The 26,437-nt window shown below is 39.0% G+C and overlaps 1 protein-coding gene across 2 annotated transcripts in view; it reads left to right on the plus strand.

The window, feature by feature from the left end:
* The window catches only part of SPOCK1 (SPARC (osteonectin), cwcv and kazal like domains proteoglycan 1), a 318,661-nt gene that overhangs the window by 248,012 nt on the left and 44,212 nt on the right, over nt 1-26,437 (plus strand). For both annotated transcript variants that reach the window (XM_026858125.1, XM_026858124.1), the window contains one exon: nt 5,054-5,168. In XM_026858125.1, coding sequence (XP_026713926.1) covers nt 5,054-5,168 — 115 coding nt within the window. The remainder of the gene's footprint in view (nt 1-5,053; nt 5,169-26,437) is intronic.

Here is a 26,437-nt window from a genome sequence, read left to right on the forward strand (position 1 = left end):
TCAGCGGAAATGTAAAAAGCTGCAGGGTGCTAAAGAAGATGCAACATCTTCCAGGCAAAAGCGCTGTTCAACAAAGGAGTTTTAGAGACACTGCTATTAGTAAGATGTAATATTTCAGGTATTTAACATAAGTTCTAATTGGTTTAGTATAAAATTTAACCTCCTATTCCAATTTTCAGTCTTTTGAGAAAGAGACTTCATGGTAGTTTATCTTCATCATGTATATTGTCTGCTAATTTGTGCATACTCCCACCATCAAAAATGAGCTGCTCTCCTTTTTCCTTCACGTTTCAATTAATGACAGGAGCAATGGAAGTTTGGAAGCTAACATTTTCTATTTTTATTAGCATAACTACAAGAAATTTGAAATGATAGATTTCCTATTATGAATTCTATACATTTTATGATTTTTATACCAAGTCAGGGTCTTGGAGAGCCTCCCCTCTGCTGAACCCTGGATAAAGTGTGCTCTCTTCTCATCCCCTTCATGGCGTTTGTTACCGAGGCTGTGAGATCTCCAGGATACTGTCAGGATACTGTCCTCTCTGTGGCCCTATGAGCAGGAGCAATGTTAAGCACATGGTCTGGGGCACCTGCAGCAGATTCTCAATTACATCTCCCCTCCCAGGGAAGGGTGCTGTCAGGGCTAGGAGCTGACAGTATTTACCCTATAGATTGTAATTAGAATCACAAGGAAGAAATGTATGATGTCATTACAGAGTGAGCCGCCAGTCTTCATCCCAGCAGGTGTAGTTAATGCGTCAGATGTCGCCGATGTGCCCTGTCCGTCTCTGCTGTTGGGTGCATTTATTGTTGCAGGGTTCCCCTCTGCTCTCCTGCACTGGCTCAGCAGGGACCGGCTGGGTGTCTGCTGGTGGAAGGAGTAGCTGCCAAAGCTGCTGTCTCACCTGGAGCAGACTGGCTGCTGGAGGCAGTTTCAGCTCTGTAGCAGAAGCGGGAGGTGCCCATCAGCGATGCCAGGCGGGAGGCAGCTCATCCAGCCCCCCCGTACGGATGCACCCCATGGCCAGCAGCCGCCTGAGCGCTGCTGTCCCTCTGCCACCCCGCTCCTGCCATGCTATTTAAGCAAATACGTGAGTTCTTTGCATCAGGATGCAAAACTCTTCAAGGCATTAATGTGGTCTGGAGGCTGTGCTAACTGTCCGCGTAGACATTCATTAGTCAAATATACACCCTTGTGTAAAAGGTCAGAGTAACTTATTCAACAACGTTACCTATGTGCAGGTTAGATCAAATCCTGGCTGCCAAAAGTTGAAAGCCAGTATAAAGACAGAGATACGCTGTTTTATTACATCATTAAAAAAATATCTAGCTTCTACTCTAGCAGGGACTATAGGCTGGAGACTGACAGACAAGAATAAAATAGCTGGGAATAAATTTTATGTAGCTATTTTCTTACTCCCTCAAATGTGAATGCTTATGCAAAACACATTGCTGTAGATTCACTGACAATAAAGAGGGAATCATTATACGAGTAGTGGATTCTCAAGGGAACACTTTAGCCAAAACACACTCTGCAATAATTTCCCACATCTTAGTTGAATAAATTAATTTATGAATTTTCCATGAATATGTTCAACCGTTTCTCCCCTCATATATTTTATTGATCTCCATATACATTTAGCAACAAATAACAGAGCTGCTTTTCCATTTGCAGTAAAATAGTTTAGAGATGTTTATGTGGGCCTTGGGGTTCATAGTAAATAAATGCAGTTCAAACACCAGGGAGGTAGCAGAGAAACATGAAGCTTGGCAGGACCCAGCGAGCACTGCTAGGAAAAATGCTCAGCAGAGTCGGAGCACAATCCAGTCATACCACCAGTGTGATGGGTTCCCAAAATCAGAGGGACCAGCCTCAGACTGTGGGACTGCTCCTGGTGAGTCCTGTCTAGAATCAGCAAGGAGCTTCCTGGCTTCTGTCTGCAAAAACTGTGATGTCCTTTAGGTGCTAAAGACTGACAGGTTAGATCATTCCTTCATTTATTATGTTTTGTCCTGTACCGTGTATCTTTTTATTTTCATGTGAGAAGGAGGTGAGGATGGCCAAAGGAAAGATGGTATGTTATTTTTCTCCACAAAAAGAGAAATGCAGTGTCCATGATCTGGGGAAGACCAACAGGCTCCTTATAGACTGTAGATTCAGTGGCAGAGTAGTCGGAAAACTTCATTACTGATCCACAAGACATCTTCTATAGCCAATCTGCCCCTGAATATCACTTAGTTTGGCTTAGGCACTGTCATTAAATCCAAAGTTGAGCTACTTGTGTGGGTTATTGGAATGAATAAGCTCACCATCACGTGGAAAGCATGCTATATCCATGTTTTTCTTTTGGGAAGGGAAAAACAGTTACATACAGTGATTAGATGTTGAAAAGTAATCAGTATTATCCTAACTTAATATTTAAAACAATGGAGTTCATTTATCATCCAAACTGCCACCCCAGTTCTGTATGTACACAAACTAACATGCCAAACTAGAAGGGTGAGAATATAATGTGATTAATTTTAGGTGTATATTTATTCACATGTGACTGCACCATTGTGATCTTCTCCTTGCCCTGTGCATTCAGACCACAGAGACAGCCCTTTTCAAGTAGTTTCTATTTATTTATTTACTTTGATCTTTTTGATTGTAATTTTTATCAGTCTGAAGGAAAGCTGGGGAAAAACTTGCCATGCTGTTTCCAAGTGTAAAGCTCGTTCTTTCTTAACTGCATATAATAATGAGCTTGAAATAGGCCTTACCATCTTAAAGGTGGTATTTGAAGTGTAATTGCTAATGCTTAGATACAGAATTTACGTTTATTATGCATAATAAAATATGTAACTAATTGATGTTCTGTAAGGGATTAAATGATCAACTCCAGCTGCAGGAAAAAGATTTATGTCTGTGTTCTCAATAACATATTGACTGTCAGAGCACGCCGCAGAAAGAGTTGTTGCCTCCAGGACTGTGTGCTCAGAGTGCTCCCCTTTCTCCAGTTCTCCTTCCTTCTGATGTGTCTTTTTTGTGTTCTGTCCAAACAGCATAGATTAAGCAACTGTATTTATGGAGCACACAGATGAAAAATAAGTACTTGCATTCCCTTCAGTCTTGCAAGAAATTAGTGTAAAGCGCAAGCTAAGCTTGCCCGTGTTTGTGTGTGGCCGTGCGTTTTCTAAATCAGGAGGGTAGAGCATCGTGCAGAGCATGCAGCCACCACGGTGCGTTGAAGTTCAGAATGGCCAGGAGATAATGTCAACAGAAGAGGATGTAGGCACAGGATAATGGTCTCCTGCTGCTAGATTAAAGCCTGGGCAAAGATGAGCCCTTTTAACAAAAACAAACAGAGGCAAAGCCAAGATATTTGCAGTACTTTCAAAGCAGGAGGTATTTATCTTGTAACAACATCCTGTTCTGTTCTCTTGGCTTCCACTGTACCAAAATAACAGAAGATGATGCTGTGATTTTCGTCAGTGGCTGTTGCTAGATGAGCTCCAGTTGCCCACTGCACCCTCACTGGGTAACACCATGGTCCTTATTCTGGTGTCCTTCTGCCTTCAAAAGAGCTGCACATCTCCAAACGCCTTGTGTCGCACTGTGTAAGCATGCTGGCCTACTTTTAAACGGCAAAGAATTAATCTATAATAAAACTCTTGACATATCAAAGGGCTTTTACAGCCCCGCATTCCCCATTTCCCCTGGCAGGAGGCAGTCTCCGCGGGGAGGAGCGCCAGCCTCGGCGCTGCAGGCAAGACTCCTCCTTGCATTAAAACCCCTCAGATTCTGATCTGGTAACATCAGTGCTTGAAGCAGACAAATAAATGGAACTCAACTCAGTTCATTAGGTATCAAGCCAAAGAGAACACCTCGCACGTTTTTGTTCCCGCTTCTATGAGCTGTTTTTTCACTCCATTTTATTAGTATATTAGTTCACTTTCCAGCAACCGTGCTGCTGGGCACAGTCTGGAGAAATTGTCCTTGGGGCAGTAACTTCAGAGAGGACAACTACACAGGCACAGAGCTCTTAGAGGAAAGTCAGCGCTAAAATATATGTAGTGCAAACAGCAAAGGCTGTGAATAGTCAGTACGTTATAAATCAGGCTTTTAACTAGCAGACTTTTGCAATATTAATTCTCTTGAGTTGTCTCATTCATCCAGTACTGCACATGTCCTCTGTCCTAAATGGTTTGAACGTGGTGACTGTCAAGAAGTGCTGTAAATCCCATCTGCTGAGGTTTTAGGGAAGGGAAAGGAACACGTAACAATAGGCAGATATAGGGAATTACACTGTCCTGCTCCTGCTTTAATCTTCACTCTTCACTTTTATGATTTTGTTGTATTTCTGGAGTTGATTGCTTGATGGATGGCTTCTTTTAGGGATGGTGCTGTTAAGTGTTAAGGCAATGTATAATTATTGGTAGGAGTCATTTAAAATGTCCTCCTTGTTCAGAGAAGCTGGCATGTTGAAGGACCAGTCTCATCAGCTGATGAGCTGATTTCTTTCAGTTCTCACTATTGTGAGGATTGGTGTGTTTTCACGGACATTATTCAGACCAAATCCATAGCTTGCGGTGGAAGTTGAGAGCTCCCAGCTCCTCAAAAGACCAGACTAATAAATCAGTAGTGGAAACAGGTGATAGATGGCGTGATTCCACACTGAAACATGGCAATGCAGCGTAGGAAACACGTGGGATTCTGCAGGGTTGTATTTTCTTCCCAGCTTTGCCACTGATCTCTTAGGTGACCTGGAAGAAATTGTTTTAACTTTCTGTGGAGCGGATTCCATATATTTAAGCAGGGAATAATAGCAACACTTAACGAGGCACATTTAGAAGTGTCGTGCAAAGCTCTGCATAGGAAGTAGCTATTATTGTTGTTATCTGTAATAATAAAAACAATGGCATTTTCAATAGAGACTGAAGTTTTGCAATCTGTCCAATGCCATTACTGCTAAATGCAATTTCTCGTTTAATCCACAGCTGCTGCTTTTATATCTCATCCTAATTCAAAATGTATTCTTGGGTTTGGTTTTTTTTTTTATGATTCTAGTGCAAGTTGGAGTTTCACGCGTGTACTTCTGGCAAAACCATCACAACTCGATGTGAAGGGCCCTGCCCCTGCCTTCCAGGACCTGAAAGTTCAAAACACAAGATGGAGAAGACTGGTGAGTTGAGTTCCTCATGGAATTACAGCAGATTAATTGGTTCCTGCTATTTTCTTAGAAAACTGTAAGACAGATATTTCTTAACTATTTGATTTTATATGTAATGCTTTCTGAGAAAAAGCTGAGGTACAACTAATCCTTTTCTAAACCTGTAGTGCTTTCAAACAACTACTGCAAAACTAACACCCACTTGATAGGAAAACAAAGTTCTGGCTAATGATTCTAATTTTTGACTGAAAATATTTTGGCTGAAAATACTGAATCATCATAAAAGAAGACAGAAATAAAGAAAATACAAAGTAATGAACCATCAAGTAGTAAGTTTAAAAAAAAAAAAATCGATAGCCTGTGTGTTTACCAAAAAGTCATTTAAAGTCACATATATATTACATGGGCTCCGAATTATCATTTTAATCTTTATTGTTATTAACGTTATCATTAGAAGTCATGTATATTAGATATAAGTATCTGTCTTTATGTATTAAATTGTTTCAACAACAAACTCATTGCAAATGATGTTATGTAAAACTGAAGCTTGGAATCTCAGCATGAATGGCCGTTTTCCCTGCCAGCTCTCCGGTGAGTTCTCTATTTAGGTCGGAAAGCCTGGTGAGCTACTTCACTCCCCCAGGTATTTTCCGAGGAAGTAAACACAAGCTGTCTTAGAGTGACTTCATCCAAAGGGAATTAGTTCTTGCAAAAGAGAGTGACTAAAAGCAGACGTCCAGCAGCAGGGCAAGTGCCACAGCCAGGTTCTGTCTAAGAGTTTCCACCCTGCTATGGGGAAAGCCCTTTGGAAGGGAAAAGAGCTGTTACTCGTGGATATGTTTTCTTGATATGAGTGCAGATGTGCCGGGGACAGCATCTGTGTCAGAGTTGGTCTGGTTTTAAGGACAGGGTTATCTGTCCTTCCTTAGGAGGAGTGCGAAGAGAGACAGCTGGTGGGCTCTGGTCTGTATTACTCACAAAGCCAAGGTGATGACTTAAGCAGGGTTTACAGTGAAATACATCTATTTGCCTTGTGCGTCACGTGGAGTATAAAAAAGATGAAGCTTTAACAATGGTTTCTTTGACCTAAAATATTTGAGACCCTCTCTCCACTCTTATTCCTCCCTGCTATGGACAGTAGCAGGCAGAAACAGGAAAAAGAAGTTTAATCAACACTTTCTCTGGTTGATTCAGGCCCTGTCACTTCAGCTGAAAACACTGATGATCCTGCTCCACACACCCTGTCCTCTAGCACAGCATCAGTTTTCACATTAGGTTTCCATCCACTTTCTAGAACAAGAAGTGAGTCTCCAGCCTAGATTTTGAAAATTCAGGTTTATTCCATTTTTTTGCAAATCACAGACATTTTTCTGCATAGCTATCAAACTCAGATGAACTATTTTAGATGGCAAGGTTCTGAAATCGATATATAACTGTAGTATTGCTTTATGTGGCTTGAATCTTTTGGTTACAGCACACTCCCTGATAAATTGCCTTATTCATATTTTCTATTTCTTGTAGCCCTTATCAGGCTACAAGAAATATTTCTTTTTCTTTGCCCTTTCTATTTCTTTGCCCTTATCAGAAAGAGTATCAGATTAATAAATCTTCAGTGACATTTTAAGCTTACCGTTTCATTCACATGAGAGAAAAAAGATTCTAATAACCCTTATCTTGATAAATGCAATTTGACAGGGTATATGTATTCTGAAACCCAGGCTTTTGTTTTGCTTGACTCAAAACTTTAACTCCAACCAACAAAGCATTTATTTAATGGATTGGGTGATCTGCAGAGCAACTTTCCCAAAGGCTTTTTCAACAGACCAAACTTGAGCTAACAGTACTCCTGCCATTGGAGTCCAAGGATATTAAATGCCTTGATTCTGCCATCTTCAGTGTGGCATGAAGTGAGTGCTCTGCCCCCTCGGAGGAGCACACCTCCTGGGAAATAAGGGAAATCCTTGCCACGTGTGTATAGAAACATTAAAAACACTGGTCATCTCCTGCATCAACCGTATGCAAAGAAACTGCTCGTGAGCCTGATAATAGTGTTATAAGCAAAATACCTGCACAGACATGGAAGTGATTGTGTGTGTGCGCATATATATATATATATATATATATATATATATATATATATGTATATGTATGTATATTCAGAAAAAAAATAGCAGTGTAATATTTTGCTTTATCACTGTTTCTTTCTGGGGTTATGTGCTGAAATGCCCACAAAACGATTTGGTGTTGAGAATCAAATAATCAATAGAAGAGGCCTTCTAACTTTATTTTAAATTTTCTTCCGGGTCTTTGAATGTGCCAGTTAAAGACTTCCTTTAACTTCCTTTCTCAGCCACTCTTCTTCAAACAGTCTCTTCAGTTGACCCACTGAGTCTAATGGAGTCTCAATCTGAGTATTTCAGAGCTTGTCAGTCTTTCAATGAAGAGCTCCCAGGAATTTCCATGAGAAAACATGAGTAAATTCTATTTACTGGGTGATCTTTAAGGTCCCTTCCAACCCAAACCATTCTATGATTCTATGAAATTTTACCCTGGGGCAGTTTTAGCAACATCTGAAAAGGGATTTGGTATTGTGTGTGTCTGCCCTTTACAGCCTGGAAGCCAACAAGCTTTCCTTAGGGTTATGAAAGAATAATAAATTCTAGTTGCTGAATACAAAAAAAAATTTCCGTAGCACTGCCTTTCGTAAGATTCCTTTATCTGCTCAACGAGTAGCGTCACCTAGCTTTGGAGAAACAAGCCCTCACTAGTGCCTGAGGTGACGTGTGAGATGTACAAGGCAGTTCCCTAGCAGAGCGTGGCAGTTCCCTACAGCCTGGTCACGCCTACACTTGAGTCTCCAGATCTCTCTCTCTGGAGCTTCTGACCAGCATTTTGGTTACTTAGTACCTTAGTGTTCTCTGTAGTCTTCACACAAAATTATTTTATTTTCCTCATGTGGTACAATAGTATCATTAAGATTGGTGAATTGGTATAAAAATCAGTAGTTCATTTTCTCTTATGAACGTTTACATAAAGGAATTGTGTAGACAGTTGGGACTCGGTTTCCTCTCTGTATTTAGTTGTTAGGTATGTGGAATTTATTCAAATACAGCGTAGTCTGAAGTAGAAAATGATAGAGAGCTAAACCTCATGCCTCATACAGACATGTCAGTGGAAAAATACTAAGGAGAATTGCAGTGCAAATGCTTCCAGCAAAATGGAAATGCAGCTCTTCGAGCTACGCATAAACTTTTTTATGCCTATTATACAACAAGGTTAAATGTATGTGGTTGTGAACTTCCAATTTGAAGATGGTTTGCATTAATCTTTACACATTCTTTCAATCATATTCAAATATTATTCCATAATAAATTACTTTCAGAAATTAAAAATGTAAAGGAACATTTAATTTCCAGAGTACTGTAATTCTAAATGTCATGACCTTTTTTTATATGCTTGTGAATAAAATTGGCAGCAGCATCAAAGAAAAGTAATCTAAATGTATGTGCTCGGAGGTAACAATTGACTGCAGTGCCTGAGTCTTATTCCTTCCTCCTCCCTGGGCTCCTTCAAAAACATTTCCGCTTTGAGGATGAAAATCAAGAGTAATAATCATGTTAAAAATTACAATTCCTTTTATAGTGCTAACTGGTACTGTGGAGATGTTAATAAAATATAACAAATGCTAGCAAAAGAAAACTACACCAGAATTACTACCTTTAATGGCAAATAACAACAATATACTCTTTCTACCGTAAAGTTAAATCTTTGAAGAGATGGCAGGATCGTGTTCTTCATTTTTTTTTAAGTGGAATTTTGAGTCAGAGTCTGAGAGGTAGAAAACAGGACTCTGTGAGATTACTAATGGAAGATTTTGGAAACAAAGACTAGCCCCCATGTTTTTTCTCTTTGAGGCCTGTTTAGATTCCTTTAGTTTATCAAAACACTTGATATGCTTCATTATTCACAGCATTATCTCACCTTTACAATATGCTTCCGTGATAGCTGCTGATTTTCAACCCAGCTGCCCAGACACAAAGGTTGAGCTGTAATCTGCCCTGAGGTTACCTGCCCCTTCAGAGCATATGTGCCCTTTTATCTAATACTATAAAATGAATAAAGCTGTCATTTCAACAAAAGAAAAGGGCTAGTAACTGACTCTTACTGGCACCTAAGTGACAGAAGTTATTTAGGACAGAGAGACCTGTCTGACAGTAGTTCTCAGGTACCTCTTTCCAGAAGCTCTGCAAACTGGAGTTCTCATCAAGCGTAACTTACTTGGACACTAGCCGAAGCTTCTAAAACCCCTCCATAAACAAAGGACTTCAGACAAGAAACAGCCAGTTTTAGTTCTTCAGAACCTACTGGCAGGGGAAGAGATTTTTTTTCCCTTGAGTGCGCAGTTCATTCTGTCAAAAAGCCAACACTGTGCAGCGGTTGGGCATCTCTTGGCAAATGTGACTTCGTAGTTGCAATAAAGTGGTTCTTTTGGCTTCCCCCATACCTGTGTGACTCCTGTTTGTAACCTGTTAGCGGCGTAGTAGCTCAGGCAAGCTGGTAAACGTTTAACAGCATGTCGGGGCTCTTTCTGACCATAGCTGCTTTTTGTGTTTTCTAAGAAGTTGAGTGCTATACTCCCAAGGTACTAGTCTTCATTTCTTGCCATCAGGGTTGCAGAGCCACTGGAGCATGAATGGATGCGGTAATTCAAAGCAAGTTTATCCCAGTCTGTATATTGTGTCTTTTTTGACCTTGCAGAAATGCCTGAGGCAACTTCTAAGAAAATGCTGTTATCTTGGTAAGGGAAATGTAAGGTCAATAGGCAGAAGCAGATATATTCAATTATACTGAGGGTTGTTTAAATTTCTAAAAGGAACCAAGAGAGCATTTTTAAGTTACAGGAATAGGTCTTGGCAGGTCAATCAAGAATCTACCTTGTTTAGGGTATAATTTAGCATATGAATTGTGGCATTTAGCTACCAGCCCTATTGGGTGTGATGGATGAGAAGGTCTAATGTTCCATTCCTTTATAAAAAAAGCACTCAGTGCATGAAGTTCATTCAGAGAAATCACAGTCTTTTTTTCCCAAATGAGTTGTATCATTTCTTTTGCCTGAATGACTTGACAACTAAAAGAATTTAAAGTCTTGGAGCCAAGTCTTTCTTTGAAATCCACTTTCAGCAAATATTTCCGTTTCAAATTGCTATTCACAAGTTTTCATGACTGCAGAGTTACATCATTTTATAGTTTATGAAGATGAAGAATGAGTCATGAACATGGTTGAGTTGAAATTGGTTCCTGGGTTTGATTTGCCAGGAAATTTTTCCTTTTGTGGCTTTAGCTTTGAAATAAAGACTCCTGACACTGAATTTCCAGGTAGATTTTTAAATTACCTATTTGAGTCTCAGACTCTGGGAATTGTAAAGCAAAAACATTCAAAAATTAAGAATTATGAGCATTTCAAAGCTTTAGTATGTCTCATTAAAACTAGGAGGGTTTTTTTTTCCTGTTTTACAGAGGAGAAATTATGTTTGTTGAAACCAAATTGTAACTTTCAGTGCAGGGCAGATATGAGGACATGGAACAGGGTGGTATGTGCTCCAGCCACTGAATGATTCTTCTCTGGACTTCATCAGTAAAGAGTAGGATTATTAGATCTGAACTATGCAGGAACTGATATTTTTGCTTCAAAATTTTCTGTATAAAAACTGCAATTCAGTCCTTTAATTTTTTACATGATGAAATTACATTACCCAGGTAAGTCTGAGTAATGTAGTATCTGTAAATAATAATTAGAATAATAACTATCACTATTATTACTATTGTTTTGCCTGCAAACTCACACAAGCAGATCAGTCTTTATTATTCCTTTCCTGAAAGCATGAAAGATCAACTTTTTTCATTTCTGCTAGATATTGTTTGTGAGTAGTGAAGTGACTGCACCCAATTAATATTTGATTAACAGAAAGTGAGAGGCAAGCAAGAGCAGATAGCTTTGCTCTTTGTGTATGGCCATGACCATCACCCACTCCTATCAGAAGCCACAGCAAATAGCTCCAAGACTGTGGCAGCAAAATCCAAGTTCTTGCCGGGGCCAGGAAAAAGTGAAAAGTCATGGTGGTTGGGGATGTTTTGTTCTGCTGCTTGACCTCATGTGCATCTTCCTTTTGTGCACCAGACAAAAGCAGAAGTTCATGAGGGAAGGGCTGCACGTTCTACATACACGTATTTCATGGAAGACGTGGTTTTGTAGGAATGTTATGTTAAATAGAATGTGTAATTTGAGAGCCAAACGAATAAAATGTTCACAAGCTGGAAAGGAATAGAGAAAAAAAAAAAGCAAATATTGTGAATGAGAACGTGTTCACTGATTGATAAACAAACGCTAGTTTTTCCTCTGGTATCTGGTCTGTGAAGGAGGTGGGTTTTATCAAGACTCAGAGGCAGAGCTAGCCTTGGAATAGCTCAGGAAGGACCCAGTAGGTGCAAGTCCTTTCACTGCACCTCAGGAAGATGGTGATGCCCTTACAAGAGGTTTGATTCAGAGGCCGCTGGGCCCAACTCTTTGCTGAAGGAAATGTTGGTGTGACGGCGTGTTCAATACTTAACCACGTTCAGAAACTACAGAGGATTGCTCAGCAGAGCTTGATGTTTGTAACTCCCTAGCTGGGTAGGAACTCCTCCATGTGCTCAGTACGTGTAAGGCTCTTTCTGGTCCATTCTGAAAATCTGATCGTCCTGAAGCATTTATAACGGAGCAATAGAGGTTGCTGAATTGGAAACATTAAAACTGCTGCTATTTATATCACTCCAAAATTGTATCACATTCCCATCAAATCATACATCTTCTTTGCATTGATTTCTAGGCTAGTTACATATAATGAGGTGATCAATAGTAGTTACTGCTGCCCTTCAAATTCAGTGAAACATCTTTAACCGATGTAATTTAACCTCAAAAACGTCCAAAATTTTTGTAATGACTTTGCTGTAGTGCAGAAGTGAGGTGGAAGGAATTTCCATGGTATACAATTAACAAGTCTTCATGCAGAACAGTTTTGGGTACTGCAAAAACCTCGCAAATAAATCACTTGCAGAATTTTCTAGGTGTTTTTGTTAGCAAATCAGGACAGACCTTGTGAGGCCTTGCAGTAAGTAGCTATCACACCTTAAAAGTATGGTACTTCCCTGAAGAGGGCAAGGAGGCATCTTGAATCACGTAGATCAGCGCAGAGGCCAGATAATTTTGTAAGTCTTCCTTTTAAATATTTTTGTGAAAGCAACAAGAATATAGAAGAAAAAGGCACAGTATAACCTTGTATGCAAAGTATTGTTTTCAGTCTGTCCCAAAATCAGCTGATATACTGACTTTGAGGTGGAAAGGATCACCAGCTTCCATAGGGATTGCAATCATCAGGATTCACTGTGAGGACCCCACATAAGTCTTGCCTCGCAGTTTATGCAGTTTTTTTTTTTTTTTTTTTTTTAAAGTTAAGGCTTGGCATCTACATTCCGAAAATGATTGGAAAAAAAGAAAGTAAAGAATGCAGACTGTAACCATCGGTGAACAAAAGGCATTAGTTGTGCCAGGAATAGAAATGGGAGAAAGGTACTACATATAGTTAAATTTAAAGTAGACACAAAACTCTCATTTTGGACCCATTTTTATGGGTCCTAGCAAATAATTCACAATTTCATTTTTTTTTTTGAGAAGCTGCTTTCTTTCCTGTAGTGATAGATAAAAATATGCATTTCATGGGTTTTTTTCATTGCTGAATTTCAAAAATAGGAATTTTGACTTAATTATCAATTTAAAAACCAACATGTGCTGTGAGTTGAGTCTTATCACTATAAATATCTGCGCTCAGCAGTTACTGCTTGAGTAAGTAGGTCCTTTGGTTTTGGTGAATGAGGTAATCTGGCTACATTTAAGGTGATCAATGTTTGTAATACAGGGTCTTTAGCTATTTATAGAATTCATGAGGTATTTTCCTGTTCACAAATAAAACTGACTATGTGTAATTAGCCAACACATAATGTGAATTGTAAAGTTTATAATTGACAAAACAATTCTAAATTTCTTTTTCACCAATATGTGAGCATCATGTGTTAGGATGTAGGTATGAATAGTCATAATGGTGTAGTTGAAGAGCTCAAACCTTCACAAAGGAAGAACATAAAGAGATTGCAAACAATCAAAAATCACTTTTCAGTTTGAGCAAATACTATTGGATTTTTCACCACCATTCATTCTGTACATACTGAGGTTTTGAATTACTTGTGCGAAGAATTTATATAACGTAAATTAAATGCATTTTTTCATACTGCTGCATTTTTCTGTCATAGCTGTGTCGTAGAGGAGAATTGCCTGCCCAAACAGCTTTGTTAGGCTTGAAGAGTAAATTCAGGTTTGAACCTCTGATACCTGAATGCCTTTTCACCAAAGAGTATAAATTAAAATAGGTTTTGTACTTTCAGCATTTATACACAGAAAGCGTTCGTGTGTATATGTGAAGCTTGCTTTGGCATGAACTTGAAAAGGAGAAATTGACCCTTGCAGAAGTTGTTTTGCATTTTGGTCTTGCTCTAAGTTTTTAGAACTCAGCACAGAAGCATTGATCATAGCAGACCCCAAACAGATAACAAGGTAGGGACGGTACCGTCCATTGACTAGCTGTCACTTCAGCATGATCTCCCTTGGATTTGATCAAATTACAGCAGGCTCCATAATAAAGCAGACAAGTTCTGCTTTAGAGGCAAAAGTTGACAGAAAGGAGGAAAAGATAGTACTAGTAGCAGCAGACTGTTCCCTTTGTTTCTGTTGGGTACTTGCTGAAATGATGCTGACTAGTAGGAGCATCACTGTCAGCAGGATTTTTACTTTTAGTAAATGCATCTCTTGAACAAGGTAACATGCCGATAGGAAAACATTGAGACAGAATTCCCGTTGTAATTTTTTGAGGTTGAAGCAGGACATGAGACGTAACTCTTCATCATTGCTAAATAAAGACTAATCCCAGACAGCAGCGGGAGACAGGAACCCCATGAAAATCACTGTGCCGTGGTGTAATTATTTTTAAAACAGTAAGATTTTTTTTAATCCTTCTGAAATCTTAAGAAACAAAACTTTTAAGGTGGTGCTACTTCTCTGGCAGCTCTCTCTGACTGAGGCAAGTCCTTAAGTTTTCATAAGCATTTATAACTGATCAGATAGGGGTTTCACCCCTTGTCTGGGAATGATCACCACCTCAACTGGAAATATTATAAACAACTGGATTTTTGTGGGTGAGTCTCATCCATAGAAGCAGTAGCTGTGAATTGCTTACTTCCACATTAAATTCAACATGGAGAGTCCAGCGTTGTGGCAGGCAAGGTCTGTTCCCACGCGGGGCATGGGCACGCTCGGCACTGGAGGGTACCCGGCAAACCCCGCGCTCGGCGCAGGGGGTACCCGGCAAACCCCACGCTCGGCGCTGGGGGTACCCAGCAAACCCCACGCTCGGCGCTGGGGGGTACCCGGCAAACCCCACGCTCGGCGCTTCCCCAGCTGGAGTGAGCTAGAGAGGAGCTGATGTTTCCAGCGTGGACAACCCCATTTGAGGGACCCAACTCAGCAAACCCAAATGTGAACTGGGCGCAGGTCCCGAGGGCAGAATGAGCAGAACCTGTCACTGGACCCTGCCCATAACTTCCCCAAAGGACACAAACAGGGTGTATAAACCCACAAAACACAGTAAGAGCAGACTTAGGCAGCTCAATGGTAATCAGAGTTTCACAAACACTTACTAAAATGTTAAAATGGCTATTGATTTTTTTTTTTTTACCATAAAGAAAAGGTTAGAAAATGACAGACATAGTAAACACTTAGTGCTAGCAAGTAACAATATTTTTCAGACAAGAAATAATTTGATTTTGAATTGCCAAAAGGAAACCATTGAAGTGGCACACTGTGTTAATAGAAACACTGTCTATGAACAGCAGGTGTTTGTGTGCTGATAATGATAATTAGAGCACTAAAATCTCTCTCATCATGAACAAAAACAAATAAATAAGACTGGTTTCATATAGTTTTTTTTCTCATGGATATTAATTTCTGCATTTTGGGTTATTTTTCCCTAACATTTAATAGAAGAAAAAGTTTGTAAAATCTTCAGAAACCTGACAGTGGGATAAATTATAGTGCTAAGCACTGCAGTGTTAAGCTAAAAAATTCCTAGTGTGAGGGGGGAAAAAAAAACAAACCCAAAACCTTTTCAATGAAATACAGGAGAAAATTAGACTTCTAAAATTTCAAATACATGTTTTTCTGGTGGTTGGTTTTCTTTTTTTCCTTTGGTATCTCAAGGACTAAATTCCATCTTTGGTTATCATAGTATAAATCTGCAAAAGTTTCGTGAACAACGTTGAGCCAGTGGATTTTGGTAAAGTTATTCTGAGCCTATAAATATAAATGAATATAAACGAGAGACTAACTGGTCGTTCCAGAGTTTGTTACTTTCTGTGCACTTCTCAACATTGTGCCAAATTAATTCCGAATTTTTCTGTTTCTAATTCCCTGTTTATTACTGTAGAAGGAGGGAGGTAGTATTTGAGATATCACCACTTCATTCCAAATATATAGGCTTACGTATTTTACAGCTTTCACCGACCCAACAGGAAGATCTGTACATTCGTTTTCCTCTGAAGAATTGCATTTTTTTGTAATTCAGTTGAACGGACTGTGTGTAAATCAAAAAAAAATAATGTTACCTGCTTCCTGTACAGCGGACATCTCTCTTTTGAGATGGACTAGAATGAGAATCACGATCTGTATTTGTGAGTTGTTAAAATCTGAACAATTTGGCTCTAGTCCATCTTTGTCAGACAAGAGTCCATCATCACAGAGAAAACACCTACTAAAATATCCTGTCATGCAAAAAATAAATGTTAATAATAGAGAAGCTTCTAGGCAACAAAGCATGGGATCTTTATGTCCCAAATGTTAAAACACACGCGTATCCAGTTATTTTTTCAGATACAGACTTAAACTCTGAAGACTGAGACTGGTCACTCAAAAGTGAAGTTCAGCCTTCCCTGCAGGTGTCCAACCTCTCTGGAGATCTCCTTGGGTCTAGCTTGGGCAGTCAGATCTGTATTTAGAGCTGAATTACAAAGCCTTAGTCCCCCATAAGCATTCGGACATGCCTTTATAATATTTCTAATTAATAGTACCATAGAAAGTGGCTAAGCTTATGTCCAGGTAATCTATCTGTTGTACGGTAGTTTTCTAACTTAGTTTTAATTACAGTTTTCTAATATTGTGTTCTATTAAGTGAGACAATTTCATGACTCAATTGTTTAGAAGGGCATGTTTATGGAGAAACAGTTTAGTTTCCCCTATGAGACTATACTTTATAGAACGATATCACTGTATGCTTGGATTTAATGAATTACGGCTTGGTTACATCTTGCTTGTCTGAAGGTAATTTTATGTATTATCATGTCCTATTTCTAAATTTGTTTACAACGATAGTCGAGGCCTAGGAGTTATCAGGCACAGACAACAGGCAGATTCTCTTATTGTCTAAATTGTAAATATGGTCTGTAACAGCAAGTACTCACTTATCAGGCAATCCCTGTCAGCAGGAAAAATGAAAACTAGGTAAAATAAAATCATGTCACAGTCATTTCAGGCAGCGAATTGCATGTTACAAATGCCTCATTGATCCTTCATGATTGAAATTCAGGTTTAGGCTTTCAGTTCTTGAAAAGGTTGCAAGTATTCTTGGAGGGTCTAAGATGCAAAAAAAGGTAGAAGGGATATGATATTTTGAAGAACACTGTTCTCTGAACATTCTAGTTGAGACAAGCAAAATTAGGCTTCATCTGGGACTTAAAGTGAGAAAAATATATATATATATTTCTTTGCCTGCAACGTGGTTTTCCAAACAGTTATGGTACGTGGTTGTTAATGTCTGTAATACCTCATTGTGAAAAAGGAATGCCTAGGTATTTGTCAAGCATATTACACCTTTTGTTAACATTAGGGTATAATATTCAGGTGTGGTTAAGAAAATAGTTGTATGTAGAAGGTGCCTCCTTCTGGTTTGTGGTTTTCACAAAGAGATTAATCAGCTTCTGCTTGAGGTATGTTCAGTTGAAATGAAACCCTGGAAAACACCAGAAACAATTTTGTCTCCAGAAGCCCCAGTGCCGAGGTACCAGTATAGCACTTTTCCTGACGAGAGCTTAAGGGTCAGAAATATACCGAAGTCACGGGGAAGCTTTTTCAGACCTTGAGTTTTCTTTGCATCAAACCCCATGTTTATTTCTAGCTGATCCCATCCAGAAAAAGTGAGATCCTACAATTCCAAAGTGCCAAGCCTTCACTTGTTTGCAGTCCTTCCTTCTGAGCCTGATGAGCTGGAGAAGCATTGGCAGAAATGTCTCACAGATGAAACATCTCTAATTTATGTTGTGTTGGTGGGCAGCGGAGAATTAAGTTTGTGAGAAATTGCCAAAACCACAAAACCAAAGAGTGTTATGAAGTATGCATCACGCTTCCCTTTCATTTTGTATATTAACACTGCCATTCTGGACGTTTTAAATAAAAAAAATCTTTCATCCCAATCTTCACCTGGTACATTTAAGATTGTTAAATGAAGCTTCTATATGAATCACTTTTCTCAATTTAGTAAAATCCCATAAGCAAACAAGAAATTCTCAACAAAAAAAAAACCACACAGAATTTTTAAGGCATGGTTTGTTTTTATTAGCAAAGATAATTTTTAAGTGTTTTGATTTTTATGAATGTGTGAGGAAGAAAGACATATGGTGACTGCTATATAGCGTATACAGTAACTGCATTTGAGAATGCTGTTACCCAGAAGGCAATGAATAATTAAAATAGATTTTTCAATAAAGAAGCAAGTGGGAGGAGGTGTTATCTGTTCAGTTTACATTTTTATGAAAAGTCAAGTTGGCTGCAAAAACACTGGACAGTATTTCACATTTCTTAAAAAAAAAAAAAAAAGTTCCTTTTTGTATTTTTAATCGGATGTCCTTGAGAACCGAAGCAATAGAAATCGGAAGTTCATTAGCACAAAGTGCTTAATTATACACTTGGGGTCTAATAATATGAACATCTGCTTTAATCTAAGAGCTCTTTGGTTAGGAATGTCTAAAGGAGAAGATGACCTTAGTGTGCTAGCTGATCACAGAGTAACTGTGAGCAACAATGAGCGTGAAAAGGACTTCAATAATCCTCAGCTGTGTCAGGAGAGGCATTTCCAGAAATACTGGTAACGCTTTAGAGGGCATTGGTAAGATCTCGTCTGGAGTCTTTTGCAAATTTGGATCACCAGACCAGTGTTCATCAGAGATTATTTCAAGATGAAATAGGAGAGTTTTTCTCTGCCTCAGTCCAGAGCTAAGGATTCTTGTCCTTCCACTCATGTCACCGACTTCTTTGTGCTTGGTACAAAAACAAAATAAAAAGTTCCGTCTCCTAAAAATTAGCTGTACAGCACTATTGAAAAGATGCATTACAGCCACTTTAGAGAAGACATTAGCCTGGTATGGGTATTTTAATGTTATTTAAAAGATTAGGTTGTAAAATGAATGAGGAGTTTGAGGAAGGGGGAAAGACGTCTGCTGCTTGTAAGAGATTTGGGAAGTTGAGAGCTCATGGCAGCATTTCACACTGTCAAGGTCCTTCTGCTGCAAAGACAACCTTGCAAATGTCTATCCACTCATGTACCCAGACTGATTTTCTTTCCCTCTTTCTTTTTCTCGCTGTCTTTTTTAAGACCTGACTGTTAAACATCGCTAGATTCTATTTTTTCATTGCCAACACTACCGTAGTAAAGGTGATTGAGGAGTTTCTGTTCTTGGGCTGCTGTAGTTTCCATCACGGTTTTCCAAGGCTGTACAAAGGTGATGTGTTACTGCTGAGTCTTGGGGCACAAGGCATGTGGCTACATTCTTGTGACAAAGAATTCATAAAACACAATTTATGTGGTGCTTTATGAAACCAGCTGATTAACTGCAGCCTGCAATAAAGGCAAGATGCTGTGTGCAATTGAGGTACAGGTATAAAAGAGTGACAATAAAGAAGATGCAAGTGAAAACAATATATTAGGCTTCTGAGAAGCAGATTCATTGGCAGGTCTTTGCATTTCAAAAGAAATTCAGAACCCGCTGATACGTGGTGGTGCTATTTCATGTTGCACAACACCGCTGTTAAGAACAAGGGTTCAGAAATAAACTCCTCCTCCTGACCTTGGGAAACTGAATTACGTTAAAGCAGGTTATGTTTTAAGCAAGTCTGGACTTGGGTGTCACACTATGAACTAGTGAAGGCCACAGAGTAGCTCCTGCATTTAACTTACTATAAAGCCAAACCATATTCTTATTTGATGGCAAAAAGAGGTTTCAAATACATTTATGTTTGGTTGGTGGATTGGGGATAATTTTTATCAGCAAATGTTACAAGAAGTGATTATTTTTGCAGAAATTTACACCTTGAGTTTGTAAATAATCCCCAATAATATTCCAATTATTATTGGAATTCTGATGTCTGTAATTGGAAATTTTGCAAAAAACCATGAAGACTTTGAGCTTGCTCGGTGTAATGTATGTTTACAAAGTGATTGGAAGTGACTGAGGGCTGGTGTGTTTTTTCTTCCCTCTCTAGTTTGCACAAGATTTTCCTACACATGATATAAAGGTTTATCTTCAAGTCAGCTCTGATTATGTGGTAGCCTCGGACAGTATTACAGCATCACATTGGAAAACCTGAAGTATGTCTGGGTAAACAACCACCAATTCTTTGTGGCAGAGTTGCTGTGTATATAATGTGTATATATATATGACCAATACTTTTGATAACGCTAAAGCTCTGGCAGCATTGATAGTGAAAAAGACTCTCTTTTATTTTTTTCTGGTGCTTCAAATACATGACTATGCATTAAATGTGTTATTAGACTGGTGGAATAAAAAAAAAAAAAAAAAAAAAAAGTAGTATTGCATTAATTTATATTGAAAAGCAGTTATTTTTCAATTAGATAGTCAAGGGGGAAGTTCAGAAGTTTATTTTACTGTTACGGCAAGGGATTGAGTAGTAAGAAAGTTTTTAGTCATGAAATAATGTAATTATAGTTATCAGTGTAAACTGTGAATATATTATCATGTCTGTCCTAAAGAAGAGTTAACAAGCTGATGCAATCTTTCTTAAAAAGCAGCCATAAATAGAAATATTGTATGCTGTTGTATTGCAGCTTCACATTCTAGATGACAGAAGGACAAATTTCAACATCCTCAGTGACAGAACATTTTCCTTGGCAACATTTTGACCAGTGTATTTTCTTACCCTAATTCAGATGCAAGAGAATGCCAGTCTCCAGGCACTTCACAGTCTCAGAGTAATTGCCATTTGTTTTTTGCCCTTCACCTCTTTGTTCTTCTGGAAACAGATCGTATTCCACAGCAGGGTTTCAGTGATGAGAGGTAAAGTAAACCCTCCTCTAGCAATTGGATGCTTTGACTTAGTAAAGTCATTGCTGCTTGAAAGAGAAATTGGCTTCCCTTGAGAACATGTGAGCAATAAAAAAATAAAGCTGTAGATGAGTTTATATAAGGGCACATAAAATCCAAATCCCTCACTGTAGACATTTTTGTGAGGAGAAGAAAACTGATTCACTTATTACTAGTGTGGCCATTGTATTTAAGTCATTTCAGAAGTCCAAAGACTCTTGAAAAGTGTTTATTTCCCTGAGGAGACAAATGCAGGATTTTGTATTGCAAGTCAAATATGCCAGCCTTTAACAAGATTATGAGAGTCTTTTCCATGGGTCTGCAGTGTGAAAAATGTCCTTAGCTGTAGGTCAGAATGAGTAAGAGGAGAAGAAAGTAGCAAGGAGAGATCCTGCCAGCCAGCTGGTTTTATGGGTAGGTTGCTAGACTGGCTGTAAAGGACTGGTTCCGAATTTAGACGGGCATTTACAAGAGAGTTGGGTGTACACATTCAATTGAAAATACTAGTCTTAATGCTGTAGGGCAAAGCAGTTACAGGATTAGATGCATTCAGGATTTAAATTTTTTTTTTTAACAGAACAGAATGCCCCGAGCTTCTGCAAATGACTTCTTTTCCCCCTTTAGAGTACCCAGATGCAAAGCTAAACTTAACTTGCTTTACTTCACAGATGACTGTTTTGAAAAGATATTCCAGGCATCATAGCAAGGATGAAGAGTGGCACTGATGCCACGATGATAAGTGCTCTGTAAATGCCTACACAGAGATAAGGCATGAGGATACTCACTCACCAGCTAATTCAGGATAATAAATGAAATCTAAGCGAGATGTAATTTGTGTTGTTAATAAGTCTCTTCCGTGTTAGTAACATGCAAATCTATGCAAAATGATTTGTTTTGCATAAAGAAATGGGCCTGGAAAGATGCCGTGTGGCCTAGCTACAGAAAGTCCTTAACAAATTACATTTATTGTGCGGTGCTTGCTCCCTTACATTCCTCTTCTCTGATAACCTCTATAATCTTAATATAAGTAAGCATATATAATATGTTTGAATATGTTCTTAATCCAGTTCTTCTTGCTGCCATTAAATACTAACCAACACATCTGTCATGGGCATTTTAACACTTTGTGCCATCGAAACCCTTTATTCGAGTTCCTTAGGCACTTCGTTAATGGATTCAACCTCACGTTGCTTTAGGGATTCATTTTTATGCACAGGTAAACAAATGCACACGCAGTTTCTATGATTCATATAACATACATCAGGAAACCTCTAACAAAGGTTTAAAGCTTTTGCTTTAATTGCTGGGCCCGGCTTTCTTCCAAAACAATAATTACTCTCCTCCATGGAAAGACATTTCAGCTGGACTGCCAGAGGGCTCTTTTCCAATTTCTGCTCAGGCCTTTTTTGTGTAGACACTTACCTTGCTTCAGGGACTGTTGTGTCATGCACATGCTTTTAATTTCTTTTTTGGAGACCAACTTCTCCCTCACTTTTTTTAAATGGCTGTCTTCTGCTGAGAGGTGTTAATACCGTTTGCAGAGACCGCTTGCCCTCTTGCCAAGTCAGAGTACTTGGGTTCAGCGCGTGGCTGTGATGCTTGCCGGCTTCTCCACTTTCAGCAAAGTTTCTCCTCTCTTTCCCTGTACATTTCTAAATATAAATTCGGAAAAGCAGTCGGCTTTTTGTAAGGCTCTGTCAGTCCTATGGATAAACTCCGTGTTTATTCTTTCTCTCTCCCTCTCCATTTGATTCCTCACTGACTTTCATATGTTCTTGCCTTCTCTTCTGGCCTTTTACCCTAAAACCAGTACTGTGCAAATAATTGATTTTTCAATTTACTGAATGGACTGGAAAGTCAGGATTTGAGGGGGTAATTCTTCACGGGGAAAGTAAAAGACCTTTTAAAAAACTCTTTAAAAATGAAATCTGACAGTTTTTGAAGCAGAGACATCACTTTGTGATGCATGTGCTTAACTTCAGCATTTCAGTGCTTCAGCTTGTCCATCTCAATTTGTAAATTATTTTGATTGTCTCAAAACTCCATTTTCCAGCACAGAAACTCTATGCCGAATAATAATAATAACAATAATAATAATAATAATAGTAATCCTTTTCTCCCCAGGAGTGCAGTAAATTCCCATGATATTAGGTATTTTCTGTTAGCCATGATTTTGCTTGTATGTAACTCCACTTGCTTGTGAAGGATTTTCAGTTTTGGCATACTTCAAAAACACTTTGTCATTGCATCTGTATTCTAGCCTCTTGTTCACATTTTTAATCTGTTTCTGCTCAAAATACAAAAAAAAAAAATAAAATCATGGGAATTAGGAAGAACGTTCTGGAGAGGTACAACTGACATTCTCCTAAATGGCACTGGGCATTGGCCATCATCACAGAGCATTTAGGCTAAATGAACCTGGTGTGACCATCCCATGTTTTTTTAATCTTTAGTGTCCTGTCAAGCAATTTCTTGTCTCCTTAGGTCTCAGAAGATGCCCATTATTCCATTCTATTCTGCTCAAGGTGAACCTGCTCATGTGCCCTTTGAATGCAGGTTCAAATGTCCTTGACACCTGGCCGTAATGGAGCCATGCCCAGCCAAAGGACATGAAAACAAACTTCCATTTCTCTTCTTCTGCACTGAAATAATCTAAGGACAGTTGCTCTGTGCATCGTCAGTGTTGTGACAGATTATCCTTCCATATCAAGGCGACACAACCAGCTCCCGCATCGACCACATCAGTGATTCAAATTACTCCTGAAATAGCTTTTGCTGCTCTCTGTTGAAGTACGTGGTAATCAGTTCCAAAAATCTGCAGCAACAGTTCTCACTTTCGTGTGCTAGAAACCATGCTTGACCATATTATCAAAGTAAATGAATGATTTTTTACTAAAGTGCTTTGAGCACTTCACATACATGGTATCAGGAAGTGTTACCACTGTAGAAAATTCTTTTTTCTGTCTTGTCTTTTCAGGATTGTTTTACTTCAAAGAGACTTTGAATCTCTCGGTGTTAGTGACTTGTACCATAGACATAGGTCTGGCAGATGCCAAAAGTCAGAAGTTGTAGGGAATACCTATTTTCGGTGGAGTTCTCCAAATGGTAAAGTTGCTTTAACACTCTCTGGACAGTCAGCCAAGATTTCTGCCTGCTGTAAATCCACATAGCTCCATTAAAGTCAGTACTGATTGATGTCAGTGGAGAACCTGTCCTGGAGTGTTCACAGCTTGATGGCTGCCTCCTTTCAACAGAAACAAAGCCAACTCTGAAGGAACAGAAGTTTAAAGTAGTTCGGTTCACACCAATTCTTAGGAAGTGTGACCCTTCAGGTTGCTATTAGATACATTTAGAATTCCGTAAATGGCCGCCTTAGTTAGAATTAAGTATAATTTGGAGGTATTCCCCTTGCTGCCCTACAGATACATGTTAACCACTATTAGGATGGAAGGCAAGAGCAAACATGCTATTAACAAAAGTAGAGTGTGTGTATGAATTCAACGGATTATTACCATGTTTCTCTACTCATCTCACACCTGAATGTCTCCAGCCTGGGAATTATGCAAGATCATGTTTTCACTTTTTTTCAAGACAAGTGTCTTTTGAAGCTTCCTGGATGTGGTTTTAAACCCTTTGATAATTGAAATAATTCTCAGATAACTGGTTTTCAAAGTACAACTGAAAGGGAGGTGTTGCTGAGTCCGTCTTTCAGATAGGATTAATTCAACCCCTTTTCTGTATGCAGTGTGATATAGTTTTTAGTTAGATGTTTGTCTACCATTTAGTCCATAGCATCACTTTCTCATTCAGTACAGAATGTTCCTGTTCTGGCCATATGTCAGGTTGCATAGTAGAGGAGACAACAGGTACGTTGTATTTCTCCGAGGCTGCAGAGGACAAGAGGCAGCAAATTGCAAAAGGTGAAGAAAATAAAGAAAACAAACAAACAAGTCACATAGGCAGAGCTGTTGATGTGTGCTGCCCTGGAGAAACTAATTCTTGTGCAGTTCCTGGCACTGATTTCCACTGTAATGATGCCCATCTTGCTAAGCCAGGTTTTTCATGAAGGGTCGCTAGCTGCATCTTCTAATTTTCCAGGTTCCTGATTTGAAACTCTGAGGCCTTGTTGCAGAAGTGCTGAACACCCGCAACTGAAGTGAGTGGTCAGTGTGAAGTGAACTTGTTAATGGTTTTCAGATGCTGTGAAAGAGCAGGTCCTCAATACCTGGACCTAGTTATCCAAAAATTGACTAGCAATTCCCTTCTTATATTACAAATGGCTTGCTTTGTAATTCGAATCGCTATATAATAATCTCTATGAATGGTGTAGTGGCAACAAACAGCACTGGTGATTGATTAAACCCGTCAGCCTCCCTTCAGTGTTTAATTAGTCTTAGCAGCTCTTTATTGCTTTGTAGGCTACAAAGCAATAGAGATTATTGTCATTTTAGTAGGGAATAGTGAGTAGTTTCTGGGTTGTGTTTTTTCCCCTTTCTGAAAGTCTTCCTAAACACACGAGCATGAAGTTTGCTTATGAGTTTCAGCTACTTGGAAAACCCTACACACATACACACACACACACAACACACCCCCCTTTTTTTTTTATGATGAGTAACTAGGACACAGTGTTAGAGCTTCATAAAAACGTTCAAGCCAGTCTCTGACAAACTCAGCAGCGCCTCATTAGGTGACTTCCTTCCAACCCACACAAAGGAGAGACGAAAATCATCATGTTTGAACTGCTGAACCCCCACACCCACAGGATTTCTGCTTGGACCATACATGATTAAGCTCTGAGGAGTTTTGTGATAGAGGTAGGAAAAGGAATGAATGAAAAAAGGAGCCAGCCTATCTCCACTGCTTGGTCTGCACATACCTGTGTGAGGGCCTGAACGCCTTTGAGGTATAGGATATTGGTTTTCAAAGACCCCTTCCAGGCAGGGCCGCTCTTCTCTCTGTATAACAGGATTCTTTCTAAAATCCCCCTAAAGACAAGTTTTCTCCCTTTTGGGTTTTGTTTTGTTTGTTTTTTCTTTTAATTCTCACTCATATCTAACAATTTTCCCATAAGGAAGGCCCACTGTAGTAAAGTTTTACATCTTTCTGATATAGGTGCCTACATATTTTTTAATTCATTTGACATCTATGGTGCTATTCCCTTGTTTCTGTGTACCCATGAATGCATTGTGGGAATACATTATCACTCCATCTGATGTTTTATACTCCTTGATCAGCCCTTCTGAAGAAAAAATTTCTTCTAGTGCTATAGAAATCATTCCAGGAACTGACCTCCTTCCTCAGCCTCTCTCCCCATGCTTTGTCCTGGGAGAATTTTTGTGCTTAGCTATGGGAAAGTAATGGCAGGGCAGTATCAAAGAGTCTATCAAAGAGTCAAAAGGAGATTCTCTAGTCTTAATGCAGATGCACTCAGATGACAGGTCACGTCCTCCATGTTTGCTCCATGCTCTCCTTCAGTGGATATATTGACTTCTCCCTATTTTCTCTCAGCTCTTGCAATCCCTTTTCTTGCATGACCTTTAGTCCCTTTGCAGTTAAAATAGTGGTTTAAAATAATAACAAAAGAAAGAAGATTATCTGCCACTTATTTTACAAAGTACTTCAGTATTAGGTTCACTTTTGATTACTTTTTCATACAAAAAAAACAAACAAAAAAACCCAACAACAACAACAAAAAAAAAAAGCTCCACAACAGCAGGAAGGGAATTAGCATTGGGTCGTAATATACTTTCCATTTTGAAACCACTCTGTAT

Source organism: Athene cunicularia (genome assembly GCF_003259725.1).
Source record: "Athene cunicularia isolate RWA chromosome 13 unlocalized genomic scaffold, athCun1 chr13_part1, whole genome shotgun sequence".
Lineage (NCBI taxonomy): Eukaryota > Metazoa > Chordata > Aves > Strigiformes > Strigidae > Athene > Athene cunicularia.